Genomic DNA, 20,447 nt, shown 5'->3' on the forward strand with positions numbered 1-20,447 from the left:
ATTTCTTCACAAGTTTGCAATGCAATTTCATGCTATAAGACGCCATTTGCATGTAGGTAGGTACTTACTTGTTCCCCAAGAAACGCATCTGATAAAGGAAATGAAAAGGCGGCGACTGTTAGGCGATGGCCTATAACTACCGTAATCACATTCAAGACTTTTACAAAATGTATTCCTGTTAGTTGTTGATATTGCAAACTGTATTTTGTAAGTTTTCCGAAATTTTCTTTTATGGACAATGATTTAGATATATCTTTTATTAAATATTTTTTCGGTTCACCTGTAACATAGGTAACAAAAAAAATTATACTTAAAATCGCGCATGTATGAAATACCTATAGATACCACCTTCTGTTTTCATTTCAACTCCAGTGAAAGTTGCAACATCATACAAAGTACCGCAAATTACAAGGAAGAAAATCGCACCAAACAAATTCCTAGAAAAATGGTTCAAAAATCAAATCAAATCAAAAAACTTTTATTGGCACGTAATATACAGGTAAACAGTTACATATACAAATGTTCATCTCCGATGCCAAGCCCCCTGTCGAGCAAAAGTCTCCTTCAACCGAGCCCATTCGACCCGATTATCCGCTACTCTTTCGAAAAATTTATGTTTTAGAAGGTCAGTGATATCATCCGTCCACCTCGCCTTCTGCCTTCCAGGCCTTCTTATACCAGTCTGGAACCAGTGTAACAGTTTGTACCCCCATCTCCCATCCTTTACCCTACTAATATGGCCTGCCCATTCCCACTTTTTTCTTTTACAATCAAACACTATATCAGTTAGACCCCTAATTTTATTATAAATTTCTGATGTTCTAATTCTTTCCCTTCTCGACACCCCTAGCATTGACCTGACCATGGCATTCTGTGTTGTCTTTAGTTTTGAGATTAGACTATTTGTGAGTGTCCAAGTCTGAGATCCGTAGGTTATAGTTGGTGCAACACAGCTGTTAAAAATTTCTTTTTTATTTTTTGTAGAAAATTGACCCTTCAGAATATGTTTTAAGGACCAAAATTTACCCCAACCCCTTGCTATTCTATTGTTGATTTCTTTTTCCATACTGTTTTCTAATGATATGACTTGGCCGAGGTAAACAATTTCATCAACTTTTTCAATATGTTGTCCCTCAATTTTAACTTCTTCCAGGGAAGTGCATTTGGACATAATTTTTGTTTTTCCAAAGTTAATCATCAACCCTGCCTCCCTACTTGTCTTTGCTAGGTCCGATAACATTATAATCAACTCTTCAGGCTTTTCAGAAACTAAGACTATATCATCCGCAAATCGTAAATTATTTAGAAATACCCCATTAATTTTGACCCCCATACCTTCCCAAGATAGATTCCTAAAGATTTGTTCCAGAGCTGCACTGAATAGAATGGGAGATAGAGGGTCCCCCTGTTTTACTCCTTTTTTAATGTCAAATAAATCACCCATTATATCAGTCTTAATTTTTGCTTTCAATTGTGTGTACATTTCTTGAATTAATTTAACATAGATAGGATGTATACCTTGATTTTTAATGGCATTTATCAAAAACTGGTGTTCCAAGGAGTCAAAGGCTTTTCTGAAGTCAATAAAGGCGAGGTGGAGGCTTGTTTGATATTCTGCACCTTTTTCCATCAGTTGGTTGATCGTGAAAAGATGATCCGACGTTGAGAAGCCCTTCCGAAAGCCCGCTTGTTCACAGGGTTGTTGCTGTAGAAGAGCCCCCCTGATGCGATTCTCCAGTAGTTTTGAGAAAACTTTGGCCAAAGTGGGGCTCAAACTTATTGGTCGATAATTGTCAATTTTGTGCTTATCCCCTTTTTTGTAAATTAAGATGATCTCTGATTCTTTCCATTTTTTTGGAATTGTTTGAGTATAAAGAATTTTATTAAAGAATTTTGTCAAAAAGCCTATCAGTATTGGTCCCTTCCCAAATTTTAAATGTTCGTTCGTGATATTATCAATCCCAGAGGCCTTGTTGTTTTTCAAGTTTGTTAATACCTCCTCCACCTCTGAGCTGAGGAAAGGAGCTGGTGTTTCCAGATGGTCAGTTTCTAGAATCGTTATGTTGTTATTTGATGAATCGTAAATTTCTTTGTAAAATTTGGTAGCCACTTCATTTATTTCTTTTCTGGAGTATTTTCTATTACCTTCCTGGTCACACATATATGTAATCCATTGGGTCCCAAGTGATCTCACCTTGTTTATTTTTTTTGTGCTTTTTGAAGACTCTAAAATTTTCGTAATTAGATTATGTTCCTTTTCTTTATTTTTTTCCCTCAAATGTCTCCTAACTAATTTACACAGTACGTTCAGTTCTACTTTGTCAATTGCTGTTTTAGCTTTTTTATACCTCAGTTTATCCCTCTTTTTTATCAAATTTTTTAGATCAACTCCCAGCTCTGTTACCTTCCTTTCCCCCCCAGTACAGTGGAGATTGCTTACCATTAAACCCGATTTAACCAGTTTATCCTCCAACCAATCATCAATCCCATCTACAGAACCCTCTCCTAAGAGCCTCTCAACGCCAGTTGATTCTATCATTTTACTAAGCTCCAACTGGTACTTCTTATGATCAGCTATTTCCAACTTTGTTTTAGATTCAATTTGTCTCTTTTTGTATCTGTGTCTGTGCCGCCAGTTTGTATCAAATTCACATTTTATAGGTCTATGGTCTGAGAAAAAACTAAACTTTTTGATCACATCAAAATTTTTGATTGATTTTTCATTCTGATGGGTTAAAATATAGTCAATTTGGTTTTTTGTTTCCAAATTTGGGGAGATCCAGGTCCATTTTTTCCCTTTTCTCTTTTTAAACCAAGTGTTTGTTATTTTTAGTTGATGTTCGTGACAGAATTGGATTAGCTTTTCTCCTCTTTCATTCCTTGTACCATAATTGTAAGGACCAATAACCTTATCCTCCCCTATTTCTCTTTGTCCGATTTTGCTATTAAAATCCCCCATAACTATTGTAAGGCTTTTGGCGTTGCTTTTATAAGTATCTAAACACTCAGAGAGTATGTTATAGAACTCCTCGATTTCCTCCAATTCTGATGCTGCTGTTGGGGCATACACCTGGATCAGAGAGAGACTGTTCTTCTCACCCAGGTCAAACTCCGCTATGGCAATTCTATCCGAAGGTGCTTTGAATTTTATAAGTTTTTTAGACCACTCTGGATTTATTAAAAAGCCCACTCCCCTCTGACCTGGGATGTCTCCTCTATAACAAAATAGGTATCCTTCTTTTGTTTTTATAATTTTTTCCCCCATCCTTTTTACTTCTGCCACACCCAAGATTTCAATTTTGTTCTGAATCTGTGCATCGATCAAATCTAGTATTCTCTGATCATCTTTTAATGATCTTGCATTAAAACTGGCGACACAGGCATACTCTATACATTTGTAGCTTTTTGACTGACGTATTTGGCGGAATTTATTCGGTCCAAATTGCCCACGTTGACCAGACTTTCCTGGGCAATCGGAGTCCGGAGACTATCTGCCCGACCTGTTCCTAGAGTTGCTACCCCTCCCTCTTCTGTTTGAAACACGTTGTCCAAGCTGGGATAGGGTTTTGACTTCTCTTCTAGGTTGTTTCTTTGCTGCAGCTGGTTCCTTTTGAGACGATGACCCCTCTGACTTTTCTGAGTGATTATCTTGATTTTGGATTACTTCATAAGTAAGCTCGGATTCGTCGTTGATTTTTCGAGCTATGCCATCTTCTTCCTCACGGATGTACACCTTTCCTTCTATTACCCAAGCCTGTGTGATGATACCTTCTTTCTTTAGGTCGAGGGCTTTGCGAAATAAAGACATGGTGGTGGTGGTTAAATGTTCGTTGATAAATATTGGAACAGCTGGATCAAGGTTTAATGCTGCACCATTCAGCCTCATTCGTTTAGAATTCCTTATCAGCAGCGATTTTTTCGAGCGATTATTCAGTCTAGCAATAATAGGTGGTATTTTCCCGTGGCTACATGGCAGGCGATGTGCAACACTGATATCATAATCGCATAACGGCACATTTAAAGCTTCAGCTACTTGTATAACCATGCTCGTAATATTTTCTTCTTTATTAGATGGGATGCCATTAATTATAATGTTTTCTTTACGACTATATTGTTCTAAGTCAGTTACTCGCCTGTGTAAATCTTGGTTTTCCGACGAAAGTTTTTCCATCTTATCCTTTAACTCCAGATTTTCTTGTTTGATATCGGCTACCTGAGACAACACTGAATCCATTTTTAAGTCCGAATTTGATACTGTAGTTTTAATTGTATTGACAGACTCGATTAAGCTATTAAATTTCTGCATAAATTCTTCATCCATGGCTGGTTATACGTACTTGTATGTACGAATGCGAATACAAACACTAACACTGTTCGCACTTGTTTGTGATTTATCCCACAATTGATAACACTATTGTAAAACCGAATAACCTTAACGTTAGAGAGCACAACACGCAAAACACGTCTGTTTACGAGCAGATACTTCACCGAACCTGTGAAAAATGGTTACCTATCATTAAAAATATGCAGCTTGGTAGGTATACTTTCAGTGAATGAAAATATGTTCTCATAGAAGTAGATATATTCTTGCTGACCGAACGATGTAGTATCCCAAGGGGCGAGCAGGTTTGTCGCGTATTTTACAAAGCACAGGGTCCACGTCAATTGTTATATTGAGCTCGTGAGCGTTGAATATTGGATGCAATGTGTGATTGAGAGAAATTTTCAAGTCAGTTGGAGTACAAGATGATGGTATGCAGACGGCGAACCTCAACTTTTTTCTGTTTATTCTGACTGGATTTTTTCCGTACTAATGGACAAATTAATTTGAATTAGGTAGTTAGGTAGGTCAATAAGGTATGAGATTTTTAAATGAAATAATAGTACCTACGTACCTGGGTAATTCTCGAAAAAAAGGTCAATTTTGATGTTCATAATTTTGAGAAACAAAAATCATTTTTTTGGAAAATTTCAAGTGGGAATCATTTGTGTAGGTGCCCCAGATCTCTTTTCTAGTATTGGCCTTAATTCAATCTCCCCCTGTGAGCCCTGACCCCACCTAAAAAGGCGATAATTAGGATTCTACCCTCATCGATGTGTAATAGGTATGTCGATTGATATGTTTTCGAGGTTGTAGAATTTGAATCTGGAGTTATTTTTTGTGTAGAGGTGGAGGGTGAGGCGTGGGGAGGGGGAAAATGTCAAATTTTGCTTATATTATCTTGTAAGATGTCGATTCATGTTTTTCAGGCCGCAGAGTTCGAATCTGGACTTATTTTTTTGGTAGGGGTAGAGGTGAGGCGTGGGGAGGGAGAAAATGTCAAATTTTGCCTGTATTATCGTGTAATATGTCGTCTGAAATTTGGCCAAGTCAAAGGACAAATGGGCGCTGGGCAAGCCGAAGGACAATCTCAACGTTATTTCGTTTCTATAGCCTTACTTACTGGATATTATTCGATTTTTAACACGTAATAAATGTGTACTTATCATGTAGAATAACTTCCCTTTCTCAATTATTATCGTTTTTGGCGGGTTCATCGGGGTAAATAAAAAGGCAAGCCGAAGGACACCAATTTTTCTAAATATCAAATTTTCAGAGATAAGTACGATCAGAATTCAGAACGAGCCATTGCGTAGGTTTTGAAAATAACATTGCGGGGTAACATTTCTATGAGAACAGTGAACCAGTGCAGCCACTCACCAGAAAAAAAATGTTGGATTGGGAAGCTACCAAAAATAATTGAAAATAATTGCTCTAAAATTTGCGCAAAAAGACGTGTGTGACAGTTTTAAAATGTGAAATGTGAGCTTCCTATGGACTTATTGCAATTGCAATTTGCACAGTATGGACCTTCGTGTTCTATGATAATAAGAATATTGTGTCAATTTTTCCTAAAAAAAAAAAAATGAAGTTCATGACACTTTATACTTAACATTCATTTTTAAAAACATGGCGTGTGACAGACAAGTCGAAGGATATTTGGGGAATAAAATCGAATGTACACCAATGAAAGGAGGGGCTAAAAATCTCAATACCATATGTGAAATGTGTGGGGGGATGATCCTTGAATGGACCAAAAAAAAAAAAATCATGCTATAAAACCTTAAGAAATTTGTCATGCACACGATTTTTAACTTTTTTTGAGAATTATACCCACCTATTTCTTTTTAAAATCGTGAACAGATGACATTTTTTTCAATATAGGTAATAAGTAGTAGGTGCTAGGTACATACCTACCTATTATACCCATAGGCATTTTAGTTATATGGACTGCTAGTTTAAATCAACGGATTTGTCGCATGCTGTTGAAAAATAGCTGAGTATGAGGCATGCGCAGGGCTGTTAAATTACCGTAATTTATTCGCTGGTAAAATACGGCGGTAAAATACGGTATTTTACGGTATTTATGGTATTTTACTAATTTGGATATGAAGAGTTATTTTGTAGTTTGACTTCGAAGTTCTGAACTTCTGACCTGCCTCTGAAGCAAATTTTCATCTGTTTTAGGTGTTATTAGAGATTATAGGAAATTTTCCATGGACATTTTTTGGAAATTTATATGGGGAAAATTTTTGGTAACTTTCAAATCATAAATTTCCATGGAAATTTGGAAATTTATGAAGGAAAGATGGGAAAAAAGTGTTCAATTTGGCTATGGTAAAATACGATAATAAACTTTTGGTAAAATTAAAATACGGTAAAATACCGCCATAATTTACCAACATGAATTACCTTACAGCCCTGGGCATGCGCAGTTGTGTACTTCCACCACTACACACGCAACTCATCATGACACAAGGACTTGTGTTGCGTATGTAGTGGTGGAAGTACACAACTGTGCATGCCTCATACTCAGCTATTTTGTTAACAGCATGCGACAAAAAACGTTCGTTTTTCGTGAAGGACTAGTAGTTCATTCAACTAAAATGTCTATGATTATATATGCCCACTTATTTTCACTCGCTTACCATGCTTACAACTTCCCACGACGAAATTTTCTCGTCAGGATTCTCGACGACTTCACTATGTAATGCATCTGGATAGTTATACATGGCTTCAACTAAACAGTACTGTCCATCAATACCATAAGATGAAATAGACAAACATTCGTCGTAATTTCCCATATGATTGACTAAACCATAGAGAATACCAACTAATGGCCACTCTGATGATTCCAGCACTGAAAAATACATCAACAATACCATATTTAGTATGATTAGTATGTACTTGCCAGAAGAAGCAATTTTCATATTTTTGGTCGCTCCAATGTTTCAAGAATATACGAATATTTTTATGGTGTTATGCGTATGCTATCGCTAAGTAGTATTGTTTTCTTCTGCCGTGGAATACCTTAATTGACAATTGAAATAGGTAGATATTCTTGTGCCTAAATTTAAATTACCTACCTTATGTTTGTTATTTTATTCCAAGCATCAAACCTTATACGCTATCTAATCTACTAAGAAGGGAAACCTCGAGATGTCCGGTTTGTCCCCCTACAATTCGAACAGGACCACAATTTTTTGAAAGAACTGGGTCTGAAACCATCATAACCAAAATTTTAGCTGCCCAAGTTGATTTTTCGATTCTGAAAATCCAAATTTAATGAATTAGGGCAATTCATTTTTTTTTAAATGAGTGTTGGTTTATTCATTCAAAATGTCGATAATTAGTCCTCAAACTAATACCAACCCTTCGAATCAAGATTTCACAATTAGGAGCCATTCTGGAGCCTCCTGCGCATTTCAGATTTCTCCAGAAGGATTGGAGATTAAAGATCGAGTTGTGACCTTGACCTATAATGTATATTCGATCAGCTGTTCAACGATTTCATCCACATTTAGGCCGCTTTCTAGGCGGACACTTCAAAGGCGTTATTTTAACCAACATTTTTGCTTATTGTTATAGGTAGAGGTACCATACCTACTCACACGAAAAAAAATTTAAAAATTAAAAATTTCCCGTTCGCAAGATTTTTTTGAAAATTTCAAGATTTGAAGAAATTGCTGCTTCTAGACTGTACAACCAGCACTCGAATCCAAATTTTTTCGATCTGCCAATCATCAAGTGCTTGGCAAAGGACTAAGTACATAGTATCCAATCTCACAGTCAATGGATCAGGGAGGCTTAGAAATTCAAATCGTTGAGTAAGATTAGGAGTAAATAGTAGGAATGAGTACATTTTTTGATATTTTTCACAAGAGCAGAGTGAGAGTAAGAGCGCGGCCTGTTTGTAGATTTGAAGAGCTCTAAAAGAGCACTCTTTGAAAATCCATTTTCAAAAGTAAGAGTAGAAAAGTTTTCAATGCTACTTGCTGCGTACCCTTGCTTTTTTTTTTAGAAACGAGTGATATTTTACATTTTTCAATGGTTATTAAAGGTGATAGTTTTGATATTTTCTCTAAAATTAGGTGTTTTTGAAGTAATTTCAAAGAAAACGAAGGAGTAGGTACCTGAGAGTATGGAGTAGGAGTCGGAGAATGAATAAGACTGGAGATCGAGTAAGAGCAGAGTATGCGTTGTTCAAGTAAATGGAATGCTCAAAAGAGTACGGAGCACTCTAAGAGTAGAGTAGGTTCAACGTTGGGAGCAGAGCAGAGTTTTTTTTTGGAGTATGAAATCTAATACTCTTACAGCCCTGGCTGAAATTTTGGTTATGGGGGTTTCAGTCCATGCCCTTTCTAAGAATCGCGATCCGGCCGTCCAAATCGGAGACGGACACCTCGAAATGTTCCCTCGTACGGTTTTTTTTTCTTTTAACACGTGAATACTTGAAATTGTAGATGCAGGCAGAATACTTGGTGGATATGGTAGGTACTCACTTTTGACAGCCCACGTTGACTGATTTCCAAGGTGTAACTTGAACAAATCGAAATCTCTTTTGCATTCGGCATTCACTTCAGAATTCAATCTAAAGGCCGTTCGTGCCTCGTAGAACAACTCCGAAATCCATTTTCTTCGAGGCAATACTGATTCAAATCCACCGTTTCCAAAACTTTCATTTCCAATATTATTTTCACTTGTGAAGTTTTTTGTTCCATTTTCAAGTGCCGCCGCTTCGCAAAACCACCAATCAGCTACAAGAAAGTAAACTAAAACTATTCGAAGATTTATCATTTAAGTACACCTTATCACTCAGCACAGAAATCTTATCGACATCCCAAATCTATTGGTTTAGTTTAGGAACTGTATTGTTAACTACATAGAATTATAAGAAACCCATATTTATAAGCACTGAAACAATGAAAAGAAATACTCTTGATTTAAAACATATATCTACTCCGATCATAAAAAATAATGTTTCGCTCCTACAGAAAATCACGTAGTTTAATGTGAATATTCAATCACATATAGGTACCTAATTGGCAATTTGTTGGGAAAAAATTGTTTTTAAATAGGACGAAAAAATGCATTTACGATTAATTCTTTGTAAATTAATAATATTAGCGTCATAAAACTATTTTGCGTGAGAATAATATCAACAACTGGGTAATTCTCAGAAAAAGGTAAAAATCGTGTACATGGCAAATTTCTCAAAGGTTTTAGCATAAAATTTTTTTTTTTTTTTGGTCCATTCAAGGATCATCCCCCCACACATTTCACATATGGTATTGAGATTTTTAGCCCCTCCTTTCATTGGTGTACATTCGATTTTATACCCCAAATGTCCTTCGACTTGGCTGTCACACGCCATGTTTTTGAAAATGAATGTTATAAAGTGTCATGAACTTCATTTTTTTGGGGAAAAATTGACACATTCTCATTATCATAGAACACGAAGGTCCATTATTGTGCAAATTGCAATTGGAATAAGTCCATAGGAAGCTCACATTTCACATTTGAAAACTGTCACACACGTCTTTTTGCGCAAATTTTAGAGGAATTTTCAATTATTTTTGGTAGCTTCCCAATCCAACATTTTTTTCTGGTGAGGGCTGCACTGGTTCACTATTCTCATAGAAATGTTACCCCGCAATGTTATTTTCAAAACCTACGCAATGGCTCGTTCTGATCGTACTTATCTCTGAAAATTTGATATTTAAAAAAATTGGTGTCCTTCGGCTTGCCTTTTTATTTACCCCGATGAACCCGCCAAAAACGATAATTGAGAAAGGGAAGTTATTCTACATGATAAGTACACATTTATTACGTGTTAAAAATCGAATAATATCCAGTAAGTAAGGCCAGAAACGAAATAACGTTGAGATTGTCCTTCGGCTTGCCCAGCGCCCAATTTGTCCTTTGACTTGGCCAAATTTCAAACAGCTGTACTTTTATCGCGCTAGTCGACATATTACACGATAATACAGGCAAAATTTGACATTTTCTCCCTCCCCACGCCTCACCTCTACCCCTACCAAAAAAATAAGTCCAAATTCGAACTCAGCGGCCTGAAAAACATGAATCGACATCTTACAGGATAATATAAGCAAAATTTGACATTTTCCCCCTCCCCACGCCTCACCCTCCACCTCTACACAAAAAATAACTCCAGATTCGAATTCTACGACCTCGAAAACATATCAATCGACATACCTATTACACATCGATGAGGGTCGAATCCTAATTATCGCTGTTTGGGGGGGCCGGAGTCCACAGTGGGGGGATTGAATTGAGGCCAACACTAGAACAGGGATCTGGGACACCTATACAAATGATTCCCACTTGAAATTTTCCAAAAAAATGATTTTTATTTTTCAAAATTGTGCACATCAAAATTGACCTTTTTTTTTTGAGAATTACCCAACTAGTTACATGTTTTGTAGGTACGTGCCTAATTGATACCGATTGATCAAAATAAGTACCTAATTTACGTACCTAGATGGTTATGCATAAATTGACTAGGTAAGTATATTCCATAGGAGGAAGGGAAGTGGCTATGGCATCTAACCTCAATGTTTAAAAATATGAGAACCTATAGACAATAAGAATGAGCTGTGAAGTTGAAAAAATGTAGTTTTTGCCAACAAAGAAGTCAAAACTTTATCTACCCCCTAAAGTCGACCTCTCAAATCGGTTGCCATCCTGTTCAGGCTGATCCTGAGTCTCCAGCAAAATTTCATTTTTCTCCAGCAATTTCAATTTCAAAGGTTCTGAGGTTTGGGAAACATGGCATACTCTTTCAGTAAGCCAAATTTCAGCTCCATCTGAGTTCTCGAGTTGTGAAGGTTTCCTTGTAAATGCAATATTTTTGGTCAAGATTGAAAAAAAGATAGGTAAGTAGGTGACCTTTTTGAAATTTTTATAAGATGTATGAATTTTGCAACTCATGCCAATGTTAATATCGGCAACTCAACATTCGATTTGAATATTTTCTTCACTTTCAATTTTTTTTTCGGTTAAAGAATTGAAACCTAACACTTAAATTTTGATTTTAAAAACAACAAACCCATCAAGAAGTATTCATTAAAAGTAAACTCGAATACTTACTTCTACTGTGCACCTTTAAAATACAATTAGGCCTACCAACTACCTACAGTCACCGTTCATTCCTTTTGTCTATAGGTTCTCATATTTTCAAACATTGAATGCTATAGGTAACTACCTACTTCCCTTTCTCATGCGGAATGTAGGTACTTACTTTATGCATAACGAGCTAGATGAATTACTTATTGTGATCAGTCGATATCACTTAGGTACCCACAAAATGTGTAGATAGAATGTTGGTGTTATTCCCACGCAAAATAGTTTTATCAAGCTAATATTAATTTACAAGAATTATCGTAGGTACCTAAATGAATTTTTTCGTACAAAACCAATTTTTTTCCACCAAAATTGCCAATTAATGTGGTTGAATATTCAAGTTAAGCAACTAAACATAATATTTTATGATCAGAGGATGTTTTAAATTAAAAGCATTTTTTTTCCTACTGCTTCAGAGCTTATGAATGTGGATTTCTTATAGCTCCACATAGTTAATAACAGTACAATTCCAAAACCAAACCAGCAGTTTTGAGATGACGATATCTTTGTTGAGTAATAAGGTAGCCTATACTTGAACGATGAATCTTGGAATAGTTTTAGTTTACTTTCTTGGTGTTAATTGGTGGTTTCGCGAAGCGGCAGCGCTTGAAAATGAAACAAAAACCTCCGCAAGTGAAAATCGGCTGTTTCATAGAAATGGCAAAGGAAACGAAAGTTTTCAAAACGGTGAATTTCAATCAGAATTGCCTCGAAGAAAATGGATTTCGGAGTTGTTCTATGAAGCACAAACGACATTTCGAATGAATTCTGATGTGAATGGTGAACGCGAATGCAAGAAAGATTTTGATTTGTTCAAGTTACACCTTAGAAATCAGTCAACGTGGGCTGTCAAAAGTGAGTACCTACTACCTACCTATTATTTTGCCAACACCTGAAATTTCAAGTACCTATTTGCGTATTTAAAAATAAAAAAAAAATCATACGAGGTGTAAGGGGACTACATGCCTTCACTGGCTAGACAGGGACACTCATCGTATTTCTATCAGTGGTAATATAAATCTTCCATCAATATGGAAAGTACAATCTAGAGAATCCAATCAAATTGGTTTATTGGCGATCCAATACTGATCTATTTTTGGGCATTAATTGTACATTTATTCATCGCAGCTCCATTTTCAAATTTGAACCCAGCCATCACAAGACGACTGTTGAAGTACGTACAATGTTCATTGTTCTAATCCCAATTCATGTTACATACCTATTATTGTTTTTACGCAACAATATTTCCATACTTCTGATTTCGTTTGTTGTATTTTTATAGATGTTTACAAAACTACTTCTCGACAAATCAAAGCCTATGCAACGAATCTCAATCGTCTAAAAACAAAGGCGAATGATCTAGACGAATATAATATATACTGTTCATGAGGATTATTTTTTCAAAATAAATAGGTATATAAATGAGACTCCTTTGGATGGGGTTTTATGGACGATTGGGTGAAATAAAATATACCAACGCGCATGTTCATTATTTATTTATTTCTTTCAACTTACCTTCTCATTTATTTATTTTTGATAGGTACCTAGTTAATAGCTTAATTGCAACAAATTCATTTTTGGCTTGACTTGTTCATTAATAATTCAATTTTCATTAGAACTGAATTTTCAACAATTATTCATCATCAAAATTAAATTAAAAATCTAATTTAATTAAACTACATATTTACCGGAGACCTAGCTGTTGGTTTAATCATTAATCAAATCAGTTCAAAAATAAATTGAAAGTTTAATATATGATTCAATATTCTAAATTTGATTTACCTACTTATTAATTTGAGGTTTATAATGTACCTGTTCATTCTGTTAATCCAACTTAACTAAAAATTGAACTTGAATTAGGTTGAATTTATTTTTGATTTGGTGGGTGTGTAGCTAGGTTATGTTCGTACCTGATCCAATTTTTATCAGAAGTTGATATTTAAAAAAATTAATTTTCAATTTAATTTACCAATTCAACTATATTAAATTAGAGCGAGGGAATTGGTAAATTAAATCAAATCGAACATTCATTTAAAATAATAATTAAGAAAATTATTTTCAATTTAATTGCATCAAAATCTGAATTAAAACAAGGATAATCGAAATGAATTAAATTTTTCAAGCATTTTATTATTACCTATTATTATTATCATTTTTGGAAATAATTAATAATTCAAATATTTAAATTAGGTACCTAAGTACCTACTTAGTTGAATTATTTGTGACTTTGTGAGGTGTTTTTTTTTTAATTTCTACTTTTCTAGCATTGCATTTTCAAAATTCTTGTAAATTTTTATAGTATATTTTTTAAAAGTGCACAGTAGACGTATTCGAATTTACTTTTAATGGATACTTGTTGAGATGGGTTTGTTGTTTTGAAATCAAAATTTGTGTGTTGGGTTTCGATTTTTTAACCGAAACAAAAACTGAAAGTGAAAAAAATTATTCAAACGAATGTTAAGTTGCCGATATCAACATTGGCATGAGTTGAAAAATTCATACATTTTATAAAAATTTCAAAAAGGTTACCAATCTATCTTTCTTTTTTTTTTATCTTGACCAAATATATTGCACTTACAGGGAAACCTTCACAACTCGACATCGAATCGACAACTCAGATGGAGCTGAAATTTGGCTTACTGAAACAGTATGCCATGCTATACCCAAACCTCAGAACCTTTGAATTGAAATTGCTGGAGAAAGAAGGAGAAAAATGAAATTTTGCTGAAGACTCAAGATTGGCCTCTTTGTTGCCAAAATTGACAATTTTATTTATTTTTTATTTGAGACTTTTCAACTTGCAAAAAAAAAAACTACATTTTTCAACTTTTCAATTTTCATCATGTCGAACTTTAGAACTTATAAAAATATGATAATTGAATATTGATAGGATAGGATTAAATTTATTTTCAGCCACCGAATTTGCCAATTTGGTCCATTACAAATAATTATTACAACTTCTTCTGGACTCTGGTGGTCTGTTGCAATTTAAAATTGCTGAAAAAAGTCAAAGTCGAATTTTTATTTATTCAGTAGGATCTCGATCTAATAAATTTAAAAAAAAAATTTAAAAAGTTTATTAAAAACGAAAATCCATGGATTCAATGATTTTCATTGGTGTTTCAAAACATGACGTCGTTCAAAAAGGGTATGGCAATGTATGATTACGATGGCAATTCATGATGCACCAAGAAAAAATGATAAATTTTTTTATCAATAGTTTTTCAATTTTCATGATACAATTTGTAATTTAATGAATTTTGAAACCTGAATCTGTAATAATTCATATTAAAAAGTCATATTTCTTCGCATTAATCCATGCCGTACCTGAATCATTCATTTGAATGATATAGTGTTTTGAAAAATTACCATCATCGTGATAGTTCAACCATCTTGAGAAGTAACCCTCTTCAAGATTCATTGTAAAATAGAAAAAAGGTATGTTTTTACAATTTCATCGAATTGTCATGAATTTCTATTCAAGCAGCTCTTCTGTTGATATAATGTAAACCACTACATTCAAGTATTGTTTCATTTTGTGTTCAGGTTGCCTTATCTGATACTGTGATGTCATCGTCATTCCAAACCAATGAAGAGATCGTTGACGATCTTACGAAAGATTTGAAACACTGTAATTTGATTTCGAAGCAGCCTGCTGCCGATGAAGAAATCGTTGATGATCTTACCAAAGATTTGAATCAGTGTAGTATTAATTCAAAGCAGCCTACTGCCAAAGAAGAAATCCTCGATGATCTTACCAAAGATTTGAGTCAGTGTAGTATCGATTCGAAGCAGCCTGCTGAATCATCAGAAAAGCTCGAAGATGAACCCGAACACAGCTTTAATTCACTGGAGGAAGAAGAAGAAAACGATAATAAACCCACGACCAACGCTGAAGAAAACGAAGAAGAAATAATCGACGAAGAAAGTTTACAGGAAAGAGATGCTCATTTGAGTACCGAAGAGAAAGAAGTAAGTTACAAAATGTTTGATAATTCGATATCAGTTCGTATTTTATTTCGTGTTAATTTGTTGTAGAATTTTTTGCAAGAAGCTTTGAAATATAAAAATGATGGAAACACACAGTTCAAAGAAGGTGACTACCTCGAGTCAATAATCACATACACCAAAGGTTTAAGATTATGTCCATTATCGTATACTAATGATCGGTCAATATTGTTCGCGAATCGAGCAGCTTCTAAACAGAAATTAGTAAGTTACTTTTTCACCTACAGCCGAAAACTAGATGTGAGCTGATAATAATAACGAATTCGTTTTACAGGGAAGAAAAGAATCAGCCATTCAAGATTGTACCAAAGCTGTTGAATTAAATTCCAGTTACTTGAGAGCAATTTTGAGACGAGCTGTTTTATACGAAGAAACAGAAAAATTAGACGAGTCTTTAGAAGATTACAAGAAAGTTTTGGAATTGGATCCTACGAATAAAGAAGCCTATGCTGCCACATTGGTAAATTTTATTTTACATTGAATAATTCGAATATAAATTTTTGAATGACAATTTTAATCTATCTTATATTCAATTTTTTACTAACGCAGAAATTACCAAGTCAAATTAACGAAAGGAATGAAAAAATGAAAGCTGAAATGATGGGTAAATATACTATTACTTAGATGTACTTACGGAGGACTTCTAATAGATATATCGTTCAAATTTGTTATTATATTTCCAGATAAATTGAAAGATCTCGGAAATATGGTGCTCAGACCATTCGGCCTATCAACCAATAACTTTCAAATGGTTAAGGATCCAAATACAGGCGGATATTCTATAAATTTCGTTCAAAATCGATAAATTATTCCTGCTATTTTTTTCCCCATTCTTAATCTTATTTTTTATTACGTTAAATTCGGTTTTTATGTTCTTTTAAAAATAAATTTTCTCAAACGTTCGTTGAATTGCGATTAAAAATCAAGTGTCTACAGATTTCTAAATCTATTTGACAAAGAAGATGCAAATTATCAAGCCATTTTGTTTTTTTTTTTCTATTTCAGTCTTTAGCTAGTATTTTAACGAAAAAATCACACGAAAGTATTGTCGTTTATTTTTATTTCTTTGAAATATTCTCAAAAACATAAGTATCTAGTTCTAAATCAACGACAAGTTATCATAAATCCATCTCTTTCAAGCAGTAGGTAAACAACTATCATTAGAAATGATCGAGTTGAGAAATTATTAATAAAACCCTCCGCGCCATATTAAATAAAAAGTACAAATTAGAAAATTACATAATACAAAATACACGTTAAATGCTTAGTTTGTTCGTTTCACGCTTCTCTTTGAATCTTTGTTCGAGCTAGAAGACCTGAGACATTTCTAAATTGCTTCTCACGTACGAGTATAGTAGATACAAGTTTATTATTGAAAGAATTCAAACTTGATAAAATATCTTACAGTCTTAGAAATTAATTAAAGAACACGTTTCAATAAAATATTAAAAAGCATAACAATTTAAAAACAAGTCAACAATCAACAAAGAAGAACTTATTATTCATATACGTATAATCACAGAATAGAAATAAAAAGCAATTGCGCGATAAAACCGCCAATAAGTAAAGGAAGTATAGAGATCTCGAAATATTGCCAATCATTTATCCATTTTTATAAACGTGTAAAAATAAATATAAATAATAACAAATTATAAATTATTAAACGTAATTTACTATTCGATTAGAATAACGAAAAGGAATGACTTTGAAATAAAATTCCAACATAACTACAAAAGAATTAAAATATTTTGTTTCGAGGAGAAAATTATATCAATTTCAACGAATTACGAAACTATGCAACTTGAGCTCAAGATCGAATTAATTTTTTAAAATACCGGTAAAATTTCGCAGTTTTATTCATCTGAAAAACAGAAACATTTTTTTGAAAAAGACTTGAAAATTCACCGCACCGATCTAAATTTAATTTGAGTTAAGTAAGTAATTCAAAATACGTATCATCGTCATTGATTAAACTCTGGTTGAATATCTGATTTACTGATTTAGGTACTAACGTTTATTTTTTCAAACTTTCTACTCTGTATATAGATGAAGACTAGAAAAGTAGTGAATATATTTTTCATGAATTGGACCCAAAACTAATTCGCATAGATATACTTAATACTTATTTAATTCTTCATCGTGAGCAAATTTTCCCTCGTTGATTTTTTAATTGATTATTTTAATTTACATAGGTAACAAAACTCAACTTCAAATCTATCATTACGCAACTTTATCACACTTGATATATACCATACACCAATTTAAACGCCACTGCAGCAGCCTCCGGACACACCAGGACCAACGAGTTCGTATATTGTTGCAACGGTAATAAAAACAGCGTATCCGATGATTAAAATAGTTCCGAATTTTTTATCCAGTTTCCAACCATTTTTATGAATGGCTGTTACGAGTAAAACAACGGTAGAGAGAAGCATTATTGTGGAGTAAACCATACCTGAAATGTTTTTAAAAAAGTAAGTTTTTTGCTTAAGGAGCACTGAGAAGCTGTACGGTAGGGTGGCTGTACCTTTACTGCAAACAGTAACATGGCTGCCAGATCCACTCAGGGCAGTCCTTAAAAACCAAGGAATCCCTAAACAAATCAATATGTCAAAAATATTGCTTCCCACTGCATTCGATACTGCCATATCAGCATACCCTGGAATTAATTTTAAAATTGAGAAGTGTAAATTAGAGGTCGATATTACTTTTGGATCGTTAGGTACCACGTGGTGAATTATTTATCGTAATTTTACCTTCTTTTACCACTTTTAAGCTTGTTACAGCGTCTGGTACACTGACTCCAGCTGCGACTAGCGTTAATCCCATTACTGTGCTTGGTATTCTCAAGATTTCTCCTACGTAATAAACAAATACCTACCCAGGTGAGAGAGTTCATTGATTGTTAAGTATAATATAATAATGCAATTCTATTTTTTAACAAACCTATCAGAGTGATGGTCCAAATCATGATGTAAGAATACACAGATATCCAGAATAATGACACGGTAAAGGTTAACAAATAAGATTTGAATATCGCGCTATGTTGCCAATCTGGTATGGTCAATTTGCACACAAAGTATACAGGACTGATGAAATAATACTTCATTTGTTCGATTAAACCAGCATTTGGAGCTAAAGATGGTTTAGAATCCTGCGAAGAAAAACAAATCATTGATGAATAAGTAGGTATCTATTATTCGTTGAATCAAAGGTAAACTCATCTAAAATTAGAAGACTGGAGAAAATCTTGTGGTGTTAATAGAATTGCATACTCAGTTTGCCGTAAATACGACGTATTATTTACGGCAAACCGAGTATGCAATAAATTCGTTCAACATCTACTTCTACGTGGCTTAATATGCAGAACTGCCAAACTATACGAAGGCGCATATCTCAATAAAACTGGTTGAACTTAAATTTTGAAGCAAATCTATGTGAAGGGGTTTAAAAAAATATAATTAGGAGAATTTAATTCAGTCTCATAAGATTCTAAAAAACTTAAAACTGAACTTTCAAGGAGACAGCTCAACTTCTCACGTTAGTACAAAAATTGAAATCTACTAAATATTAAATAATATTCTTCGGCAAAAATCAGAATGGAATTTTATTTCGGTATCCGGAGGAGAGAGGGGTAAAAAAGCAAAATACTGTACTTTTCAGTGCATGTGGCATTTCGATTTCTTTACTGGTTCAAATTCGAAGGTGCCTTGTTCAAATATACCTACTCAAGTTCAAATTATTTTTTCAACCTAACCTCTTTAAGTCTTTACTCGGCCCTCTCCTCCTTTCCTAGTGTTCTAAAAGATGACCAAAAAAACATCTCGTAAGTACAGGAAAAAAAACCACTCACGCAATTAGCGTGAGAAGAGAAGACCGACTTTTCTTTAAATACAAATTTTTTACGAACGAATTGATTCACTTTTTTTGAAACATTTGCACAGCAATTGATCTGTTTGCAATCGAATCGAATTATTTACGAACAATTGGCGATTAAGTAAATAAATTGATTGATTTCTTGGTGAATCATTCGATTGATTTGTAAGTGAATCGTTCGCGAACGAGTTGATCAATAGTTACTAAATTATTCGCGAACGAATTGATTCGTACAAGTGACTCGTTCGCGAACGAATCGATTCATTTGCTCAATTTTTGGTGAATCATTCACCAACGGATTGAATTATTTTTTGAGAATCATTCGCGACCGAATTGATTTGTTTAAGTAAATCATTCGCGAACGAATTGATTCGTACAAGTGACTTGTTCGCGAACGAATCGATTCATTTACTCAATTGTTGATGAATCATTCGCGAACGAATTGAATTATTTTTTGAGAATCATTCGCGAACGAATCGATTTGTATAATAAGTGACTCATTCGCGAACGAATCGATTCGTGTAAGTGATTCATTCGCGAGCGAATCGATTTGTATTAGTGACTCATTTGCGAACGAATCGATTCATTTGCTCAATTTTTGGTGAATCATTCACGAACGGATTGAATTATTTTTTGAGAATCATTCGCGACCGAATTGATTTGTTTCAGTAAATCATTCGCGAATGAATTGATTCGTACAGGTGACTCGTTCGCGAACGAATCGATTCGTACAAGTGACTCGTTCGCGAACGAATCGATTCATTTACTCAATTGTTGATGAATCATTTGCGAAAAAATTGATTTGTATTAGTGATTCATTCGTGAGCGAATCGATTCGTATTAGTGGCTCATTTGCGAACGAATCGATTCATTTGCTCAATTTTGGGTGAATCATTCACGAACGAATTGAATTATTTTTTGAGAATCATTCGCGAACGAATTGATTCGTATAAGTGACTCGTTCCTCGTTCGCGAACGAATCGATTCATATAATAAGTGACTCGTTCGCGAACGAATCGATTCGTATAATAAGTGACTCATTCGCGAACGAATTGATTCATAAATTAAAGAATCAATCAATTCATTGGCGTTTGGCGAA

At 34.2% G+C, this 20,447-nt stretch overlaps 4 protein-coding genes and 1 long non-coding RNA gene across 6 annotated transcripts in view; 2 read left to right on the forward strand and 3 right to left on the reverse strand.

Annotated features, from left to right (window-relative positions):
* LOC135839120 (O-acyltransferase like protein-like) overlaps positions 1-280 on the reverse strand; it is a 33,670-nt gene extending 33,390 nt beyond the window's left edge. Inside the window, exon 1 of the mRNA XM_065354997.1 lies at positions 69-280. The gene's annotated coding sequence lies outside the window, so the exon portion shown is untranslated. The remainder of the gene's footprint in view (positions 1-68) is intronic.
* Positions 281-286: 6 nt separating this feature from the next.
* Positions 287-9,194, reverse strand: LOC135839121 (uncharacterized). 2 transcript variants are annotated; one of them, XR_010557540.1, is made up of 5 exons: positions 7,694-7,907; positions 7,408-7,589; positions 6,970-7,181; positions 4,596-4,810; positions 287-437 (listed from the first exon to the last, which is right to left on the reverse strand). XR_010557540.1 is itself a non-coding variant. In XM_065354998.1 (4 exons), exons 1-4 carry the CDS (start codon positions 9,116-9,118, stop codon positions 311-313), a joined length of 849 nt encoding a protein of 282 aa, XP_065211070.1. In that variant the 5' UTR covers positions 9,119-9,194; the 3' UTR covers positions 287-310. The 2 variants fall into 2 exon arrangements, 1 of the variants encoding a protein (XP_065211070.1); XM_065354998.1 differs by lacking the exons at positions 7,408-7,589; positions 7,694-7,907 and adding an exon at positions 8,824-9,194.
* Positions 9,195-11,569: 2,375 nt separating this feature from the next.
* On the forward strand, positions 11,570-12,947 carry LOC135841393 (uncharacterized). The gene is made up of 2 exons (XR_010557913.1): positions 11,570-12,638; positions 12,747-12,947. It is a non-coding gene; the product is annotated as an uncharacterized LOC135841393 (long non-coding RNA).
* A 1,722-nt stretch (positions 12,948-14,669) lies between these two features.
* Positions 14,670-16,374, forward strand: Ttc1 (Tetratricopeptide repeat domain 1). The gene is made up of 6 exons (XM_065355061.1): positions 14,670-14,902; positions 15,011-15,436; positions 15,503-15,676; positions 15,747-15,932; positions 16,022-16,076; positions 16,156-16,374. Exons 2-6 carry the CDS (start codon positions 15,032-15,034, stop codon positions 16,275-16,277), a joined length of 942 nt encoding a protein of 313 aa, XP_065211133.1. The 5' UTR covers positions 14,670-14,902; positions 15,011-15,031; the 3' UTR covers positions 16,278-16,374.
* Positions 16,301-20,447, reverse strand: part of LOC135839160 (probable sodium/potassium/calcium exchanger CG1090) — a 58,898-nt gene continuing 54,751 nt past the window's right edge. The window contains exons 6-9 of the mRNA XM_065355060.1: positions 18,419-18,626; positions 18,229-18,330; positions 18,000-18,131; positions 16,301-17,927 (exon numbers count right to left, since the gene is read on the reverse strand). Coding sequence (XP_065211132.1) covers positions 17,734-17,927; positions 18,000-18,131; positions 18,229-18,330; positions 18,419-18,626 — 636 coding nt within the window. The 3' untranslated portion in view covers positions 16,301-17,733. The remainder of the gene's footprint in view (positions 17,928-17,999; positions 18,132-18,228; positions 18,331-18,418; positions 18,627-20,447) is intronic.

The sequence above is a fragment of the Planococcus citri genome, chromosome 3, assembly GCF_950023065.1.
Source record: "Planococcus citri chromosome 3, ihPlaCitr1.1, whole genome shotgun sequence".
Lineage (NCBI taxonomy): Eukaryota > Metazoa > Arthropoda > Insecta > Hemiptera > Pseudococcidae > Planococcus > Planococcus citri.

Excerpts from the sequence above, each read along its gene's own strand:
- LOC135839121 (XM_065354998.1), bottom strand. The coding sequence starts at position 9,118 with ATGATAAATCTTCGAATAGTTTTAGTTTACTTTCTTGTAGCTGATTGG. Across the intron at positions 7,182-8,823 it reads GTCAACGTGGGCTGTCAAAA|TGCTGGAATCATCAGAGTGG; the intron begins GTGAGTACCTAC and ends TGTATTTTTCAG. Across the intron at positions 438-4,595 it reads TTGGGATACTACATCGTTCG|GAATTTGTTTGGTGCGATTT; the intron begins GTCAGCAAGAAT and ends CCATTTTTCTAG.
- Ttc1 (XM_065355061.1), top strand. The coding sequence starts at position 15,032 with ATGTCATCGTCATTCCAAACCAATGAAGAGATCGTTGACGATCTTACG. Across the intron at positions 15,437-15,502 it reads TGAGTACCGAAGAGAAAGAA|AATTTTTTGCAAGAAGCTTT; the intron begins GTAAGTTACAAA and ends AATTTGTTGTAG. Across the intron at positions 15,933-16,021 it reads AAGCCTATGCTGCCACATTG|AAATTACCAAGTCAAATTAA; the intron begins GTAAATTTTATT and ends TTACTAACGCAG.